Genomic DNA, 18187 nt, shown 5'->3' with positions numbered 1-18187 from the left:
ATCTGTGACCTCTGATCCCGTCAGGACCGATTCAGAGGGGTGAGGCTGCGGTGAATTGGAGATGCTCTGCAGGGTGTTTCAGAGGAGAGTGAACTTGTTTAACCTTTTGGTCTCCATCATTAGTACTTTGACTCTGCTGGTCGTGGGAATGATTGTCCCTCGTTGTGTCGTTTGTGTGGCAGTAAAGTGTAATTCTCTGTCTGGCCGGGCGTGTTTAAGTGGTTTAAAAGCGTGGACTTACAGTGGATAATAAGCTGCCTGTGCTCCTCTTGTGAGTCCTCCATGGTGTAAAGTGTCTGCTTGGTGATGCTGTTCAAGTCCACATTCCTCCAGTCCTCCAGCATTTGAAAGGTGATGTCAGCACTGTTTATCACAGTCCGCGACGCCTGGGGAAAGATAAATCGACAATATTACTTACATGAGCATACCCATATCCCTTATCAGCTGTGTTTGTTCATATGGATTTTATTAAAAAACATTCAGACCACGATAGCCACCTGACATAGATGATTTAATGATGTTTGCCGCTTTAAAATCTGAGAAAATCTCCTGGATACTGCAAACAAAAAAAGGAGAAAAAACACAGTCAGTGGCATGACTTTCAGCAATTTCAACTTTTTTTAAAGATGTAAACCATTATTATGAGATATGGATTTTATACTTACATTCAAATTTGATATTCCTCAGGTTTTCAGGAAGGTCGTGAAGTGCTATTTTAAGCCACTCATCGAGCTGTTTGGCAAATTTTCGAATAACCTGAGTCAAACTGTGTGAATGGGAGAAAACACAATGAATACCTTAATTTATAACAATTATGTCAAATATGGGTTAAACTGCATATTATTCTCTTAATCCTTTGGTCTATAAAATGTCACAAAATATTTTTATAAAAAAAAGTCTTCAAGTTTTCAGAACTTAAGGCCGTGTCCTCAAATTACTTCCTTTGTCCGACCAAAACATAAAAATATTCAATGAATGACCTCAACCTATTAAGGGAGAATGTGATGTGGAGAAAAGCAACAGAAAAGCCAATAAGTGGACCTTGAGTCAAAATGCCTTTTCCAAGCACAAAAATGAACTTTCACACTCAACAAACGGTTTACTTTCATATATTGTGATAAAAAAAAACAAACATTAAATCTAGCTTTTCGGAAGCTGGAAACAGATAATTTATCGTGTTTTTCCATGACAAATCATTTAACAGTTAGTCGATTTTGTGCTATGAAATTGAAACAACAATTTGTTTTACACAATAATACACTGAAATGATGGTGTTCATATAGCTGTATAATGGGGGTGGGACACTCCAGAGGCCTCGTGATATGATATTATCAGAATATTTAAGTCATGATATTAAGTTATTGTGGTTTTAAATGTACTGCGATATGCTGAGTATTATTTATTATTTCCTTATTTCAACTACAATGGATGTTACTAAAAGAAAGCTTAGCCAACATCTAATCTATCTAAAAAAATAGAGCCGGTAATTTCACGTCAATCATTGATTTTGTTCTTACAGTAGGCTACCAACATTTTAACTTATGTATTGTAAATGAACTATTTTATATATTTAAAAAATCAATACTGTGTATTGCGATACTCTGCTGTATCAATACCCCACCCCTACAATATAATATACTGCTCTGCAAAAGTGTAACTGCAGTAAATATAATCTTGATTAAAAATGAGTAATGATTGAAATTAAATCTTTGGATATCTGGTTCATCTTGTGACAAAAGTTTCTGGTTAAATCTAGGATATAAAAATTGTGCAAAATCCTACCAAACCCAAAGCAAACCGCGGTAAATGTCGTTACTGCACATTGCCTTAGCTTCCCAGAGATTTGGGATTTTATTGGAAAAGGAAAACTTCAGTAAGTTTATTATAGCAAATAGTAAAAATGAGAATGAGGATGATCCAAACAACAAATTAAGTAATAATGTTACTATGACAAGATCAGTGATGAAGATGATGATGAAGATAATAAGCAGTCCTTATTTAGGTCACAGCTGCTGACAACAAAATAATACTTGAGTTACTCAAAATTTTCTCGACTTTTGAAAACGTCTATAAATGAAATAAATACAAAGTGAATCTAGAAAGAGATGAAAACAGTTTAAACTGAAAAAGACACTAAAATTGTAGCTCCTGTACTTAGGGTTTGCGTTACGTATACAGCTCTTAGTGACAGAAAAAGCAGAGTGCAGCAACTACAACTTATGTGCATTTTGTGGGTCAAAGATCAAATCACTGATCATGGTTTTTAATGCATAAAAATTACTTTATAAATACCTATTTAGCAAGTTTAATTACTGCTGTTCTATCGACATCGCATTTGACTGGACAGTCAAAAAATGAAATCATAAGAATGACATTTTATTGAAATGCAGTCCGTCAGTTCTGTGATTTTATGCTTTTAAAAAGTGTAATAAGTAAAGTATCCACAGGCCTTCAACGTATATTGTTTTATTATAAAGAAAATAAAGGTAGCCTAAGATTGTTAAACAACTTTAATCAACAAAGTGATAACAATCACTTTACTTTCAGTTCTTGTGAGTTACTTATTTTGTTCTCTTTATACTTATTAAGGTTCATATAATTCTGATTATCTGTAAATGACAGTTGTTAAAAGACAACTACTTAATGGCATATTCAACATTGTATTTAGATTAAGTTTCTTCTATGTGATTGTTATAATAAAAATGAAGTAAGACCCGTGATAAGCCTTTAAATCTTTTGGCCTCTCTTGCATATTCTGTAATCATGTACACTGCCTTATGTTCTTCTTCAGCCTTTGAAGAAATCAAACTGTCAGTGCAGCAGCTTGAGCTCTCACTGTAGGTTTGCGCAAATATAAATAACCCTTTGTTGTTGAGTCAGAGCAGTAAAAAAAACCCCAAAAAACTCCCATCCATTTTTAGTGACAGCAGATGGGAAAATGACATCACCTCTTTAAGAGTGAAGGTTACAGCAGGTGCTCACCTATCAGGCAGTGCTTGCAGGACGGTGGGCATCAGCACCCCAGAGATGGCCTTATAGAGGATGGAGTCGCAAACACCCACTATGTTCACCACGGTGGGGGAGCCGAGGACAGGGAGCATGTGTGGCGGCATGCCCTGCCAGAAGTGCAGCAAGAAGCTTTGGACCTGAAAGTACCACACACACACACACACACACACACACACACACACACACACACATCATTATACTCACTATTATAGGGAATAAAAGCCCTTTGACATTTTTTAAAGCAATAGGAAAAGTTTCATACAGTCAAACGTTTTGCTGCAACAGATTTTGGTAAAATAGTGACGGTGAAACGATTTCAAACAGAAGAAACTTGCCTCGTCAAAGTTTGCTCGGATAACAGTGTCCAGTATCCTCTGACAGTGCGTTCTGTACATCATGATGAAGGTTGACACCTGCGGGCAACAACAGAGTATTAATCTAATTGCATCACAAACTCACCAGATTTTTTTTTCTCCTTTGGGGAAAGTACAAAAACAAGAGAATAAATCTTGCACAAAGCATGTGAACCAATAAATACATGTTACAGGTCTGGGCTCGAGTAATATAAAACGAGCTTTAGAGATCAGCAAAACACAAACCATTTAAAATCATGGCCCCTCTTTAAAAGCCGGACAGCTAGTGCCTGTCCTTTGTCCATAGCTAGATCTTATTATCTCCCCCAAAAGATTAAGAGTTAGTGAGGAGCCAGCACATAAATCCTCAAGGTCCTTCTCTAAATGCAAACCCAGGGAAGGTCCCGAGGCAGATAAAAGGCTGGAGCCAGAGGGGGCGCAGAGATGGTAAGATGGCAGGGAGAGGTGGGAGGAGGGGGAGTTGGCTGTAAGGATGGACTTTTAAAACTCCTGTTTACCCTCTCTTCTGGCAGGCTGGCGGGCAAATTTAGGTCTTTGACATTTGGAAACTCTGGCAGGAGCGTCCCCAGTTTGGAGCGCGGTGAATACGCCACTGTCTGCTTCGTGACCTCTTTCTTCCCCGTCTCATTCACCCACGCCGCTCCCTTTTTGGAGTACATCACATCATAATACTGAGAGGTCTCCTTCACCGCTATGCCGTAGTAGTGGTACCTGAGGAGGGTGAATGACAAGTTTTAAGTACGACTTGAAAAACTATGGCTGTGAAAGAAAAACTTGGAATGAGAAAAATAAAATTAATATATGTCTTTTTAACTAACAGGCTACATTTGTTTGTATTTGTTAGAAGTTTTTTAAGTTTAGTTAATCAAAGTTCATATTTTTCTCTTATTTAGTGTATATCATTCAGAAAAACAAAAAAATCTTATTAAAAGGATGCTCATCATGAAAACATGGCTGTTGCGTACATGAATAAATGCACAATATCAAACTGCATGTAGCCTCATGAACTGCTGAAATACTTTTAACATTTATTTGTTTATTTAGATATGTGTTTGTTTATCTTCTAACATTATGTGGTTTCATCCATTTTATCCCCTGGGCTTTTATTTTGATGTATTTAACTTAACTTAAAGAATTTGCAACAACCAAAATGTGACCTTATTTGACTTTGATTTTCCTGTTTTTTTGTCATTTTTAGTTTAAAACAAAAAAACAAGAGATGGGACCCTGTTGCATTTCTGTTCACTGGTTTAAGAAATAAAAGGGTTTAAAACATACACAGTCTACAATTTCAGGTATTTACTAATATCAAACGTGATGAACACTTTTACTCAGAAAGTGTAAATTTTCCTGTAAAACAGGCCAATAATATTAATAATAATATTGAATATTTAATTGCAAGGTTGAAGGGAGTTTTGAAGGTTTTTTTTAATTACCTCTCTGACAATTTAATTAAAAAGGAAAGGTAAAATAAGCTTAAGCATCAGCCTGCACCTTTTCGGCCTATATTTGTTTTGCTTTTGTTTTTCCTTTTCATCTAATGCCTTGATGTTATTCATCCTTTATTTTATGCATTTCCTTTGGAAAATTGTTAACAAGGGGCAAAATAAATTACCCATAACACTAACACATGTTGGATACATTGGATAATAAATGACTTCTAACTTTTGGGGAGAGGTTTTGTGAGTGAGTGTGTAATTAGTGGGTCGCTTATGACAAATAAAAACCAAAGCAGCTTACTTCGACTGCCCTCTTGTCCCCAGTCTTCTGGTGGTTAACGCAGGAAACTGTTGCCTTATGATCTGTTCAGTGTAAGAGAGAGAAAAGTTCGTCAGTGGGCTGAAACTGAACTTTTTTTGGCATTATATGAAATTCATCTCAACTTTTCACAGTAATTCATGTAAGTAAAGAGAAACAGGTGACACATGAACCAAAATAAGATCTTTATAAAATATAAATTTGTGTGATTTTTAAGCAAAAATTAAGGTTAATTGTTTAATAAAGTTCGTCTGGAGAACGACATGAAAATCTCATAGCTGTATCAACGGGGAGGTCTTTGTGGACAAAAAAAGCTTTGAGAGCCATCCATTTATGACATCCAGGGGTATTACTTTTTTTTTCCTGTATCAACAGTCTCCCCTCATCTATCCACCCACCCAGCCATTCTCTCTCCTTCTCTCTTTCTCTTCTCCACTCCCTCCTTCTTCCTTTCCTCTCTTTTTGTCCAAAGAGATTGGCTCCTTGGTCCAGCTCCTGGTGCAGAAACTTTAGCAAACAGTGTAGCTCTCCATTGTGTGGGATGAAAAAAGAGGCCAAGCTGTGAAGTTTCTGTCAGGCCCCGCTTGATAAATGAGCAGACAGGGAGGCAGTCCGGGCCCTCTCTCGTTTTTTTGTCCTGAATCAATGAAGCCTTCCTAAAGGACACCCCACACTGCTCCAGCCACTGATCTAACATTCCGCAACATCTCACCCTTCCAAATTTCCTTTAATTACACATTAATCCAGGCCCCTTCTCTTTTTCAATATCTTCCGACAGGAGCTGCGGAGGGGCGGGGGTGGGCCGGGTTGGGGGTTGGGGCCGGAGTCCAGGGTACACGGGATGGCTGGGGGTAGGAAGGCTGAGCAACTTCTTGGGGTTGTGGGAACAGACGAAAGCACATCTCCTTTGGCTCTAGATTATGTGTTCAGTGAACGACCGCAGAGCTTTGCTCGCTTCACACTGAGCTGCAGTTGATATTACTTCAACAGCAGCCAGAGCTGCGACACAACCAACCGACCAACTCAGGCGTGAAATGGCCAAACTAATGCTCAAGGCTGATTTGGTGCATTAGATTGTTGCTTAACTTCAAAATGTTGTTTTGTATCTTCCTGTGTAGTTATTTTGCAGAGATTACTTTAATTTAAGACATTAGGGATGCCAATGGGGTTGCAACTAGAAATTATTTTGATTATCAATTAATCTGCAGATAATTTTCTCGATTAATCGTTTTGGCTATATTATGTCATAGAAAATACTGAAGACGGCTGTTCTAGTTTCTGAAAGTTGCTTTGTGAGTCCCAAAATCAAAATTTTCAATTTAATATGATAGAAAACAGAGAGAAGCAGGAAATCTCCATATCTGAGTGGCTGAAAACGTAATTCTCTGCCAGATTTGCATGAAAACAATATTTGGGTCAATAAAATGTCAGACACAGTGAAAAATTACTATCTTAGTTTCTAGAAAGTCCGAGGTGATGTCTTTCAGTGTCTTGTTTTGTGAGTCGAAAACCTAATAATATTCAGTTTAATATGATACAGAGAAAGGCAAGAAATTTCCATGTTTGAGAGGCTGAAAACAGCAATATCTGCCAAATGTTTTAAAACTGTTAATTATCAAAAAGGCTGGTGATTATTTCTCTGTTGATCGACGAATTGATTAGTTGACTTATCGTTGCAGCTCGAGTTGCTAGCAATTAAATGACTATCACGTGTTGTCAAGACATTTAAAAATGATTCTGGGTTAAACTGGACGCAGGTGGGAATAATGAGATGCCAGACTGTTCAACCTTTATCTCACTGATGTTTGAATCTTACCTTTCCAAAGCTGGCCGCATTCACAGGCTGTGTGTCGTGCTTTTCACTGAAGTCTAGGTAATGCATGTAAAGGGCACTTCGGGGGATACACACACCTTCAGCTATTTCATAGTTCTCTTCTAGCCTGTGAATGATAATGGGAATTATCAGTTTACAAAAAAAACACTATAACAAATATGGAAGTTGGAATGTTGTTAATTTGAAGGAGAAAATCACAACTTTATACATGCTACTTATGGTTGTGGCATTTCTGGTAAAAAAAAAAAAAAAAAGGTTAAAAGAAAAAAAGGGCAGGAATTTATTGTGCTATTGTTTTGGAAGCCAGATAACATTTATAACAGCAGAATGTATAAATGTCTGAAATAAAACAATTTGATTGTATTGGATGTTTCAATCAATTAGCAGGTCTACTGTAGGACACAACTTTACAATACAGATATAACTGATATCACAGTTTATTACACAGACATCAACAACTGCTCCCAGTCAGTACAAAATCTTTAATGTTTGAAAAAAATAAAAAAAATACCTGCATTTGTTAACTAAGTTCCCCAACACAAGTGGTGGTATTGAATTACACTTGTATGATGAATGATTTTATTTATGTTTAGATTTTTCTTTTTTTTCAGTTCCCACACTATAAAAGGTTGTGTTGGCTTTAATGTAGTCTTGCATGACTGTCTACTTGGTTAAAGTAATTTTTATGTGGAAAAAAAAACCTTGTGCTGATTTATAACTTTAGAGTCTCAATAAATGGCTTCTGATGTACATCATACAACATGTTGCATTAAAATACTTAGACTCGTTATCTATTTAAATCTGCATTAAGCAATATATTTGATGCTAAAACTGAATCAAAATACTCCCTGTAATGAGAAAGCGTTGCTTGCTGGTACTGAAGCAAAACACAGCTTTCTGTAGTTTTCTGTGTAATTAAATTGAATTTTGCTGTGTTTTCTGCATTTGTGTGTAGTCAACTCTTTGCTAAAACATTAAACATAATCAGCCATCTGAAAGACTATGTTGGCATCGGTAAAGAGGCTCTGGATTGGTTCATCTCTCTGTCCCTCTCTGCTTATAAAGGCCCCTCCTCTCATGCTTATCTCTGTTGTGGTGTCCCCCAGGGGTCTATTCTTGGTCCCCTTTTATTTGCCATGTGCATGCTTCCCCTGGGGCAAGTCATGAGTAGACATAATACTGATTTTCTTTGCTTAGCAGATGATACAAAAATGTATGTCCTGATAAATTGTAGTACCATCAGTGTGTCCTTAATATGTAATGCCTTTCTAAAATAATATATATTCAAAAACTTTGTATTTTGTCATAATTGCCTTAAATTCTTATCATATTGGGCTTTATCTTTCAAGGTTTGGATTTTATGTGCTTTTTATTATTTGTTCTTACACTTTGTAACTTGATAATCCATTGATATGTCAGTGTTGGGATGATTTAGGGCTATTTTGGAGTATTTTTGCGAACAAAACAAATACTCAATGCAGCTTTAAAGCCTCTTTTCTGTAAATAAAACACCTGATTGTGTTTTGCAGTTTGCCAATACAATATGCTGACATGTTTTTTAGCTAGTTGGAAAAAGTAAAAAAAAAATGCTCATATTGTTAATCACATTGTTTGTGTATAACTTACAATTAACAACAAATAGTCAAACAAATTAAGAACAGACCCAAATCTGAGCCTTGAGTTTCACATGCATCATTACCAGTGATTTCTGATGCGTTTTTTTAATTGAAACACCAGATAACAAACTCAGAAATAAACTATCCCTAAAAAATAGTGCTTAAAGGTCTCAATATTTATTAATAACTATAAAGTGGCAGCCAAGTTTAAAAGTGAGCATATTAACTATTTTTCCAAATATTTTGGACTTGTTCCAAACATTATTATTACTTCACTTTATTAATGAAATAATAAACATAGTATTTCCATAGATGGAGGAGCAATGCTCCCCTTAGTTGTATTTTGTATCCATTTTGTAACAATAATTAGCCCTTGAACATTTAACAGAGGAAACTTGAGTTTATATGAGTGACAAGGTGATTACGAAGAGGTAATTTGGGGTCAGTGTTAACAAATTTCACAGCATAATCTGCATCATTACTTACATTTATATTTCTAAAACATGTCTGTTTATGCGTTAGAATCCTTTCTGAGTTCATTCAGTTGTTTATCTGATTAATCTAACGTGTATCCACTGCTTCACTTATAATGTTGATAAAAAATACTTTCTAAGCCTTTTTAAGCTTTTGTGGCCTTATTTCCCCGTCCCTTTTTCTTTTGTTGTTGTTTTTGACAGAATGATAAAACAAAACAGAAGTTATGACACAGAACAATCATACGACATGTCCACTGCCCCCTCTTTTTTAAACAAAGAGCACAGAAAACGTCCTATCAAACAAAACAAGAGGGAGTATAACAGACCTAAGTCCACAAACGAAGACAGTTCTCCTTTGAAATTATCCAATGCTGCATTCAGTCATTCAACAGAGCTTTAACATGAGACGCAACCGTGGAAACATAAAAAATCTGGATCTACCAGTTCATTACACCAAGTGCCCTTATTACTCATTTGTGAATAAATGCCTTTTCTATTGAACTTTATTCTTATGAAATATACATGTTTGGGTCCTATAACAGCCTGGTCCTTGTGTTTTATGAGCTATCGCTGTATTGATGTTAATAAACACTGAGAGATGATCTCTGTGACCTGACTTCTGTTTACACAGACTGCTGTGAACTGAATTACAGTCACAAAGGATTATACTCATTATTAATGCTTTCAGTGGGATAACAGCCATTCAGCTCTATTTAGACTCAATTTTCAATACTGGTTAATTCACAAATAGTTATTCTTTATTGTTCTGGTTTAAATATATAAACCTAATTTTTGGTACTTTTCTGAATATCAAATGCAAATTGTGGTCATACAGTTGTGTGACCTATTGTGTTCTCTCTGGTTTAACAATGAACTCATCATCATGGTTGCAAACACAGAAGTATTGTTAAATTTTCCTACAAAATCCTGCTAAAATGTTTGTTAAAATCCAAATTTGCAGCAAATTTCATTATACAGTGCCCGCAAGCAAAAAAGCACAGTGAAATTATTACAGAGGCCAATTATTATATCATTTATGTCATTTATGTAGGTAGATTGACCCAACTCATGTTCCTCGCACTGGGTTTCAGCCCCCCCACTGTGCAGCTTAAATCAGTATAAATATTCATTTATGTGCTTTTGTAAAGCTATTAAGTAAATGGTGTCATTGGTCACGGGCTGTGCAACAGGCAGGTTCATAAAAACTACAGGCATGTGCAGTTTGTGTGCTATACGGATGTGACAGATGTGTTACATGTCGAGGCTTTTCCTTTTTTTTAGACTCTATATGTTGAACAACAGTGCAGCGTTCAAATCGAACTTCCTCCGTGAGGACAAAAAAAAAACATGAAATCTGAACAGATTGCCAGGATCAGGTGAAAGTTCAAGGTAAAAAAAACCACACAATTGAGATTTCTACAGTGTAATTACTGTTGTTACTTAAAATTAGATTTTTTTTCAAACAAAGGGAATAAAACCAATATTTCAAAAGCAAGACATCACGTACATCTGGGTTTCTGGCTCACTATTACCTTTACCAACATAAGGCCTGAGAGGAAGCCAGTGTGTAAAGCAAATGGTGTTCACGGTGTCATCTCTGTGTGTCTTGGAAACTAATGCAATTTGAATGCTGACGTGACAAAGAAAATCCCAGATTAAAATGCAGTATAATGTTTATTGCTCTTCATGGCAAGTGGAACCTTAAGGTGAAGTAATATTTTATTAAAAAACCCTTTCACCTACATTATTTTTGTATTAATTCAAAATATTTGATTACTGCTGTTTGACATAAAAATATGTACGTTTTTTTGTTTTCATTTTTCACCTTTCCCAATTATTTTTTTCTGCACGACTGAAGCAAATAATGTACACATTTATTTTTATTAAAATAACTTACCATTCCAGAGTAGCTGGTGTCGAATGTGGTTTAGAGGCTCTGTTGTTTTCTTTTTCTTCATCTGTAACACACAACAAATTCTGCGTTTTAGGGCAAAATTAAGTTATTTGGGTAAATTAAACATCACAAAAATGGAACCAATGACAGTTTATATAACTAACACGATTATGTGCAAAACATAAACTCATTAAAAAGTGCCATGTGGTAAAATGTCAGTAAACATTAACCATGAACTATAAATACGGTTTAACAACAGTGGTGTCAGCAGTGCAACAGTGTTTGTCTTGCTTACGTTCATCGTTGGACATGTTCCCCAGAGACGTGTGACTGGAGTATCGCTTACTCTCACTCTCGTTGAGGCATCTTTCAATCCAACTCTCTTAAAAAAATAAATAAATAAATAAAAAGAATTTAAAAAAGATACACCACAGATCACAAAGGTGGACAAACTGTTATCTTAGCTCTTAGTAAAACACAGAAAAACAAGTTTATATTTAGACAGAGGTGAAAGATTTTTTTTATGATGTAACTGTGAACCTTTAAATTGTCATTTGGCTAAAACATCAGTTTTTTTTTTATTTCTTTGTACACTGTTAATTTAAAAACTCACTTTCTGAAGTGAATTCATTTAATTTCCTGCAGCAGAATAGAGCCAAAGCTGTATTTACATAAACAGTGCAAATCACTGCCTATACAGGACACTTTAAATGTCACTAATGTGACAAGGCGAGCTGACAACAATCGATTGTATGGGCAGCGGTGCAGCCATGGCTCTATTTGAGATGTTTTCACCAGGACGGCAGGAATCCAGCATTGTTCCCAGGAGACTACGAGCGTACACACTCGCTTAAAAGAGCCTGTGCACATTACTGAAGCAGTGTGCTGGAATAGAGGCCATTGTCCTGTTTTAATTTCTACTTAGAAATAGCTCAACTGGTGTGCTTTCTGTGGCCGAGCAGCAGCAAAACACCAAAGCTTTCATGTAGAAACAGCCTCATACATAAAGTGGAAATCCATTTAAAATGTGTTTGTTTCATCTAGGACATTCAGTATTTGATAGATGTGTTTTTAAGAAGGGTTTAGCACATCATCTGAGTGCAACAAAGACTTTTCTGAGCTTTATTTTTGTTTTATGATAAATTACATTTTCTTTAGTAGCCACTTGTATGACTTAACAGAGCAATGGAATAAAAAAGTATAATATTTTTCATCAACCCTGGAGAACAAAAACTTAAACTTATTCTTGAATAAATTTTAAAGATTCTTCAAAACATTTAAAGCTCATCGAAAGCTTTCTCCAGTTAAATCTTAATTTATCTTAACTTAAAGTATTTTATCTAATCTAACTGAATCCAGTCTAAAAAAAATGTCAGAAAATAGTGAAAATTATCTGAGATCATTTCCAACAGCTCAACAGATAAATTCAGATGTTTTGATTTAAGGGACCAACAGCTAAAGATACGAAGTTTATGATCATATATGACAGAGAAAAGCATCTAATCTGACCTAAAATGGAAACGAGCAGTCAAAACTACTCCAAAGGTTTACACAGTACACACAGTACCAAGGTAAAAGTACTTGCTACTTTAACAAAATAAAAACATAAAAATAAAATTTCTTTATATTGTGTTAATCTTTTTTTTTCTAGCATGTGAACTGACAACAGTCACCACAGCAGCTGTTGATAGGACAGACTGCTGGCAGGACGAGCTGTTGGTGCAGCCCGAGGGGGGATTCAGAGGAGGTCACAGATATTCAAACGTTTTCAAAGTTTACGCTCGAAAAGAAATATACACCTCGATGTTCAGCATGTGCTGATAGAAAAGATCAGACTTTGCAGAAAGTTTGAATTGACATGGAAGAAGTTTTTTTATCTCTCTGTGCAAGGGAAATATTTTCATTAGTAGTTAAATCTTAAATGGTCTTCACTATTATTTATCACAATTATCATCACCTTTAATATCACTGATTAATTTTACTCTAAATGCCAATTAAAATGCCTGTTGCAGATAAAAAAAAACACACAAAAAAACCCACTGCCGTGCATTTGCATTTTAACTGAATAAAACACCACCACTGTCACTGGCGGCCTTCTGACGTGTCTCATCTTTTACCGACAGTGTTTGCTTACGTCCACCGAAAGAAATAAAACAAAACAAACTAAAACCTGGAAATGAAAAAGTGAAGCCACTGAAGTGGAGCTAAATCCCCACAGAGGCTCAGATCTCAAGCTTCATTTGCCACAGCAACAGATAAGTTGGGGATCTAAATAATTGGATTAAATTTGATCAACAAGTGAAACGGATGTTCACTCATTTATTCACACACATTCAGGGCTAAACAACTCTGCACTGCAGCAGCACAAATGTGATTTTCCTTCAGTGATTTTAAAATTCTTTCACCAAATTTTTAACTCTGTTAATCACCCTCACTATGTTAAAAAAATGAGTCAAAGATTAAAAAAAAAAATAAATCAATCTTCTTGTCAGATTGGACATTAATCATTAATGAAAACCAAATAATGCAGTCAGTTTATTAGATAAGATGCAAAAATATTTTACTCATAAATTGTCAGTCTCATTTTAGACTAAAAAAAACAGAAAAATATGATAAAAAGAGCAGGTGCATATTCTTTAAAGTCCAATATGATGTGCACTTGCTGTTTTAATTCTTTCACTCTTAATGTTGTACAGAGATTTTTATTAAATTTGGTTTAACTAAAAGCAGCAAGAAGCAACCCGACCAAGCCCATACTGAGAAATTTAAGGTTTTTTCCCTGCTTTCTGTGACACTCCTATAACATAACAGCACATCTCATAAATGCGTGTGACCAAAACACTCGTTAACAAATAACTTCAGATATTAAAAAATTAAATAAGTGATTAAAAAAAAAGGTGAAAAATCAACAGCTGAGAATTTAGAGACTTCCTCTGATGAGAAAGTTTGGGACTTCCAGAGGAGCAGCAGAAGCAGCTCACACAACGTTTCTGAACAGGAGCAGTTTTTTCTCAACAACATCCCGACAAATCAAAGTGAGCAGAGATTAACTGGACTGACCTGTGGAATCCATATCAGGCTCCTCCAGCAGCCCGCAATGCATCCTCTTCCCATCAACGACACTGGCTCCTCCAAGAAAATGGCTTAGTGCACGTTTCCCCCACCTCGGCGGCTCTCCCCTTGTCTCGCTCTGTGTTTCCGTGACCACTGCCCGTCACAGGAGATGTTGAGGATCTGAGGTTCGCCCAGAGAGGGGTGGTGTTGGCGGAGGAGAAGGGGGGAGGTGGGAATAAGGGAGGAAAGGGGGGTAGAGACTCCAGAAATCCAGCGGGGGGAAAGCCAGACCCGTCAAAATGTTTGCTGATGTTTCATGGGAAAGGGGCTGATTTTATAGGAGCCCTGATGGGGACATGTCATTGATAGGCTTGGAAGGCTGATGAATGGCCCCAAGTCAGATGGGGATGTGGCAAGGCTCACTGGAAGTCTTTTGTGGGGCTGTTTTGAATAAGAAAAGCTCCCTCCCAACGAAAAAAAAAGAGGCTTAGATCTACGCAGTCCTAACACTGTGGCCTCCCCGTCTTCCATTATGGCATTTAATACGTTTTTATACACCCCAGAGCTCCATATAAACATACATCCCTACACAACCGCCGCTCCTGCCTTTCCTTCTCGTTTTAACTCCCATTTCACATCCCAACAGACACTTGTTGCTACCTCAATTCACCGTTAACCCATCTTTGCGGTAACTTTTTCCCAGATTCCACATCAGACGCTCATTCAAACATGCTAAAAAATAGCATCAGTGTGGTTTTATGGTGGATTTCTCACCTGTTTTTCGCTCACTCTTTCTCTGTGGCAACCTTATTTTTGGTGAGCCTCTGAGAAGAGGGAACGGTCACAAAGGGGGGGAAGTAAAAGTGCAAAGCCCGAGGCTGGGAGGGCTCTGATGGAGTGCCTGAGAGCTGGAGAAGGGAAAGCTGTGATTAGAATATGAATGGAACCACAGGAGAGGGGGAGAGGAGAGGGGAAAGAAGAGGGGAGAGGAGAAAGGCGGATTATGGCTGAATTACTCACCACACCATGGATAGCAAAGGAGGACTTTCTCTACCAGTGCGCAGGCGTGGGCACCACTGCTGCCTGCTACTCACTGACACACACACACACACAGACACACACACATACAAACACTGTGCAGGCACCTGGGAGCATGTGTGGGACATGGTGGCAGCAACATCACACGGGACACTGTGCACAGCGTTTAACGGGTCTGCGCATCCATTTAGACTCACGTGGTTAGAAAGAAGCTGCTGCAGTAAATAACAGGTCAAAAACAAAACAGCATCAACTTAACATTTTAACTTTGCTGCAAATATTAGTGCTTGAGAAAAAATTAAACAATAAATACACCTTAAAAAACCCTAATGACACAATATTCAAAGGTCTAAATGGTGGCTGGAGCAAAGCTGTGACTTCAAACGAGGATCTAATTAATTTTAGCCAAATAAGGAAAAGGTGGAGTCTGCGTCTCCTTCAGTGGACGACGTCCTTTTTTTTCATCCTGTTATCTGCTTATTAGAGTCTCATAAAAAAGGACAGGTGCAGCCACCAAAAGAGCCTCTTCCACCCTTCCCATTCTTACACACTCTGCCTGCACAAACGGATGTGTACTGCTTTTGTTCGGTGAAAAGGCCCCAGTTGAGTTGTGTGTGTGGGGGGTACTGACACGCTACATACGACATGTTGGTGGTATTAAGGATTCGGTTTAAAGGAGGAAACCATATGACTCAAAGGGACCCTCTCTTTCCATTGACGTTAATGAGGGGTGTCGCTCTGTGTGTTTTTATATGTCCCCGCTGAGCTGTCGGCTTATTACGTGATCTTTATATGACAGTCAATCTCCACCGTCTATTGTGAAACTTAAATTATCTCAGGATGTAAATATAAACAACAAAAACACAAAACTACTTTTGATGGTTTTATTAGCAACCACTTAATTTCTAATTCATCAGTCGGCAAATATGTGGAAACATTTTACTTGAATTTTGAGGTTAATTTGATCTAATAGTTCTGCATTATTGCTCGTGGATTTTCAGGTGAGTCACATCTTGGTGACGTTTAGGGACGTGTGCGATAAGTCAACTGGTCCACTGAACGTCGCTAGTTGGCATTAGAAATACTAGTAGGTTAAACTTAATATTAAAAGTATTATAATTTTATGTGATTGTGTTCATCCTGTGAAATTGGGGTTGTTATAATCCGGCATGTTTCCTACAGATTTATTCTCTTTTGGTTTCAATAAATATTTTTTGAACTTCTCTTCAGTGAGTTTTTGTGATGTTTCGTTGGCAATGTTCATAATGTGCGGTGCAAAGTGCCACACATTTTAGCAGCATTTAAAATTCGATTTGGTTATCTAAAAATGTCAAATTGCTCTTATGTGCACAATTTTTTGAACAGTGTTTTGTTTTATAGATTAAATTGTGCTATTTTTTTTCCCCGATTGTTTTTTTCTTTTTAACTTTTAGATTAGTCAACTAGCTAACTCTCAATTTTCCAACACATCAGGAAAATTAGTTGTAGGAACAACCCCTGTTGTGTTGTGTTGTGTTGTGTTGTGTTGTGTTGTGTTGTGTTGTGTTGTGTTGTGTTGTGTTGTGTTGTGTTGTGTTGTGTTGTGTTGTGTTGTGTTGTGTTGTGTTGTGTTGTGTTGTGTTGTGTTGTGTTGTGTTGTGTTGTGTTGTGTTGTGTTGTGTTGTGTTGTGTTGTGTTGTGTTGTGTTGTGTTGTGTACCACTAAATTAAACAGAATTAGCAACAACTTTACAATTTTGGAATCCTAAATTGACATTTAACTAATATAATCACACCCTGAGTTGTGCATCTGTGCACTTAGCATCTCTTTCTGATCTCTCAAAAAGCCGAATTCAAGACCATTTTTATTTTATTTGTTGATGATAAATGTTCCAAACTATTTGTTTTTTTATTTTGTTGTCGATATAGTTGCTCCTGTTTTAGCACCGATCTTCTACACATTCACACATGTAATACAATACGACCGACACCAGAAGAATTATATTAATTCAAAACATTATTAATGTATTCAGGATGGCCATGTTTGCTTTTTGTTTGTTTTCTGGAATTTTTAACAAAATAACGTGTTAATAAAGTGCTGTAAAGCAGCCAATAAGAAAACAAATTTAACCATCTAAAATACTTGTTTTGCTTTGAAAATCTTTCAGCAAAATTAAAAAGAATAACACCCATGATTTGCAGCACTAAAACACCCAAAAACATTGTTTTTGCCTTTTAAGAAACAAAAGAATGTACACTTTTCGTGGACTACTGCTATTTTTTCCTCATGTTATTATTAATACTTGATCAAAAGTTGTATTTAAATTTGAATGCATTTTTACAAAGTTCCTCTTTTAATATTTGTAATTAAACAAGACATGCTAAGATAAAATAACCAAATATTTCCAGACAGCAGTGGATAAAGAGATGTTGTTTTTGTGTTTATTATGTACACATACAAAAACATGATGGTGAGAAAGTATCAACAGAAATGAGAAAGTTCATTTTTTGTTTTTAAAGCTGTAGCCTGTTTCTTTCTCCTTCACGGCTCTGATGTCTTTTGCAGATCAGACTGTAAATTATATCTCTAACTCTTAACTCTTTCACTCACATAGACTGTCTCTGTCCCTGTCCTGGTCACTCGTTGTAGCGTGACAGTTTGAGTCGAGGGATGATGTTCATGGACTGCAGCTCCTGGAACAGCAGCTTGCAGGCGTACGGGATACGCAGGGAGGAAACGTGGCAGGAAGACTTACAGTAGTGACACCTGAAAGACAGAAACAGACAATCAGACCGGAGACAAACCAGAGGAATAATGACTGTCCTTCCATCCGATCAGAGGACTTTGAAAGTCACTTGTAACAATCATGCCAGGCATTTACTGATTCAGTCTGTAGTGCATCCTGTGATATCATTTTTGATATTTAGTAACCAACATCTCAGCTGTTACTTAAGGGCCCTGACACACCAAGCCGGTGGTTAGCCGTTCATCAATAGAGCTTGTCGGTGAATGAAATCACTCTGATAGTTCAAATCAGCGCACGAGAAGAGAAACAGGAGTGAAGAAAGCAAACAAACGCCTAAGTCAAAAGGAAGTGAGATCAAAACAAACTTGTTATATTGTGGTTAACATTATTTTTAGCCATTGAGCTCTTT

At 36.8% G+C, this 18187-nt stretch overlaps 2 protein-coding genes across 4 annotated transcripts in view; both read right to left on the bottom strand.

Moving 5' to 3' along the window:
- Positions 1 to 17295, bottom strand: part of rfx4 (regulatory factor X, 4) — a 28408-nt gene extending 11113 nt beyond the window's left edge. For all 3 annotated transcript variants that reach the window (XM_042495728.2, XM_088079958.1, XM_088079957.1), the window contains exons 1-11: positions 14022 to 17295; positions 11257 to 11343; positions 10965 to 11025; positions 6958 to 7081; positions 5124 to 5185; positions 3881 to 4094; positions 3345 to 3422; positions 2983 to 3146; positions 666 to 766; positions 498 to 556; positions 242 to 386 (exon numbers count right to left, since the gene is read on the bottom strand). In XM_042495728.2, coding sequence (XP_042351662.1) covers positions 242 to 386; positions 498 to 556; positions 666 to 766; positions 2983 to 3146; positions 3345 to 3422; positions 3881 to 4094; positions 5124 to 5185; positions 6958 to 7081; positions 10965 to 11025; positions 11257 to 11343; positions 14022 to 14064 — 1138 coding nt within the window. In that variant the 5' untranslated portion in view covers positions 14065 to 17295. The remainder of the gene's footprint in view (positions 1 to 241; positions 387 to 497; positions 557 to 665; positions 767 to 2982; positions 3147 to 3344; positions 3423 to 3880; positions 4095 to 5123; positions 5186 to 6957; positions 7082 to 10964; positions 11026 to 11256; positions 11344 to 14021) is intronic.
- Positions 17296 to 17451: 156 nt separating this feature from the next.
- polr3b (polymerase (RNA) III (DNA directed) polypeptide B) overlaps positions 17452 to 18187 on the bottom strand; it is a 28587-nt gene continuing 27851 nt past the window's right edge. The window contains exon 28 of the mRNA XM_088079954.1: positions 17452 to 17798. Coding sequence (XP_087936080.1) covers positions 17669 to 17798 — 130 coding nt within the window. The 3' untranslated portion in view covers positions 17452 to 17668. The remainder of the gene's footprint in view (positions 17799 to 18187) is intronic.

This window comes from Plectropomus leopardus, chromosome 7 (assembly GCF_026936395.1).
Source record: "Plectropomus leopardus strain MGB_pleo_1.0 chromosome 7, ASM2693639v1, whole genome shotgun sequence".
In the NCBI taxonomy this organism is placed as follows: domain Eukaryota; kingdom Metazoa; phylum Chordata; class Actinopteri; order Perciformes; family Serranidae; genus Plectropomus; species Plectropomus leopardus.
This window is presented reverse-complemented; position numbering and strand designations above follow the sequence as displayed.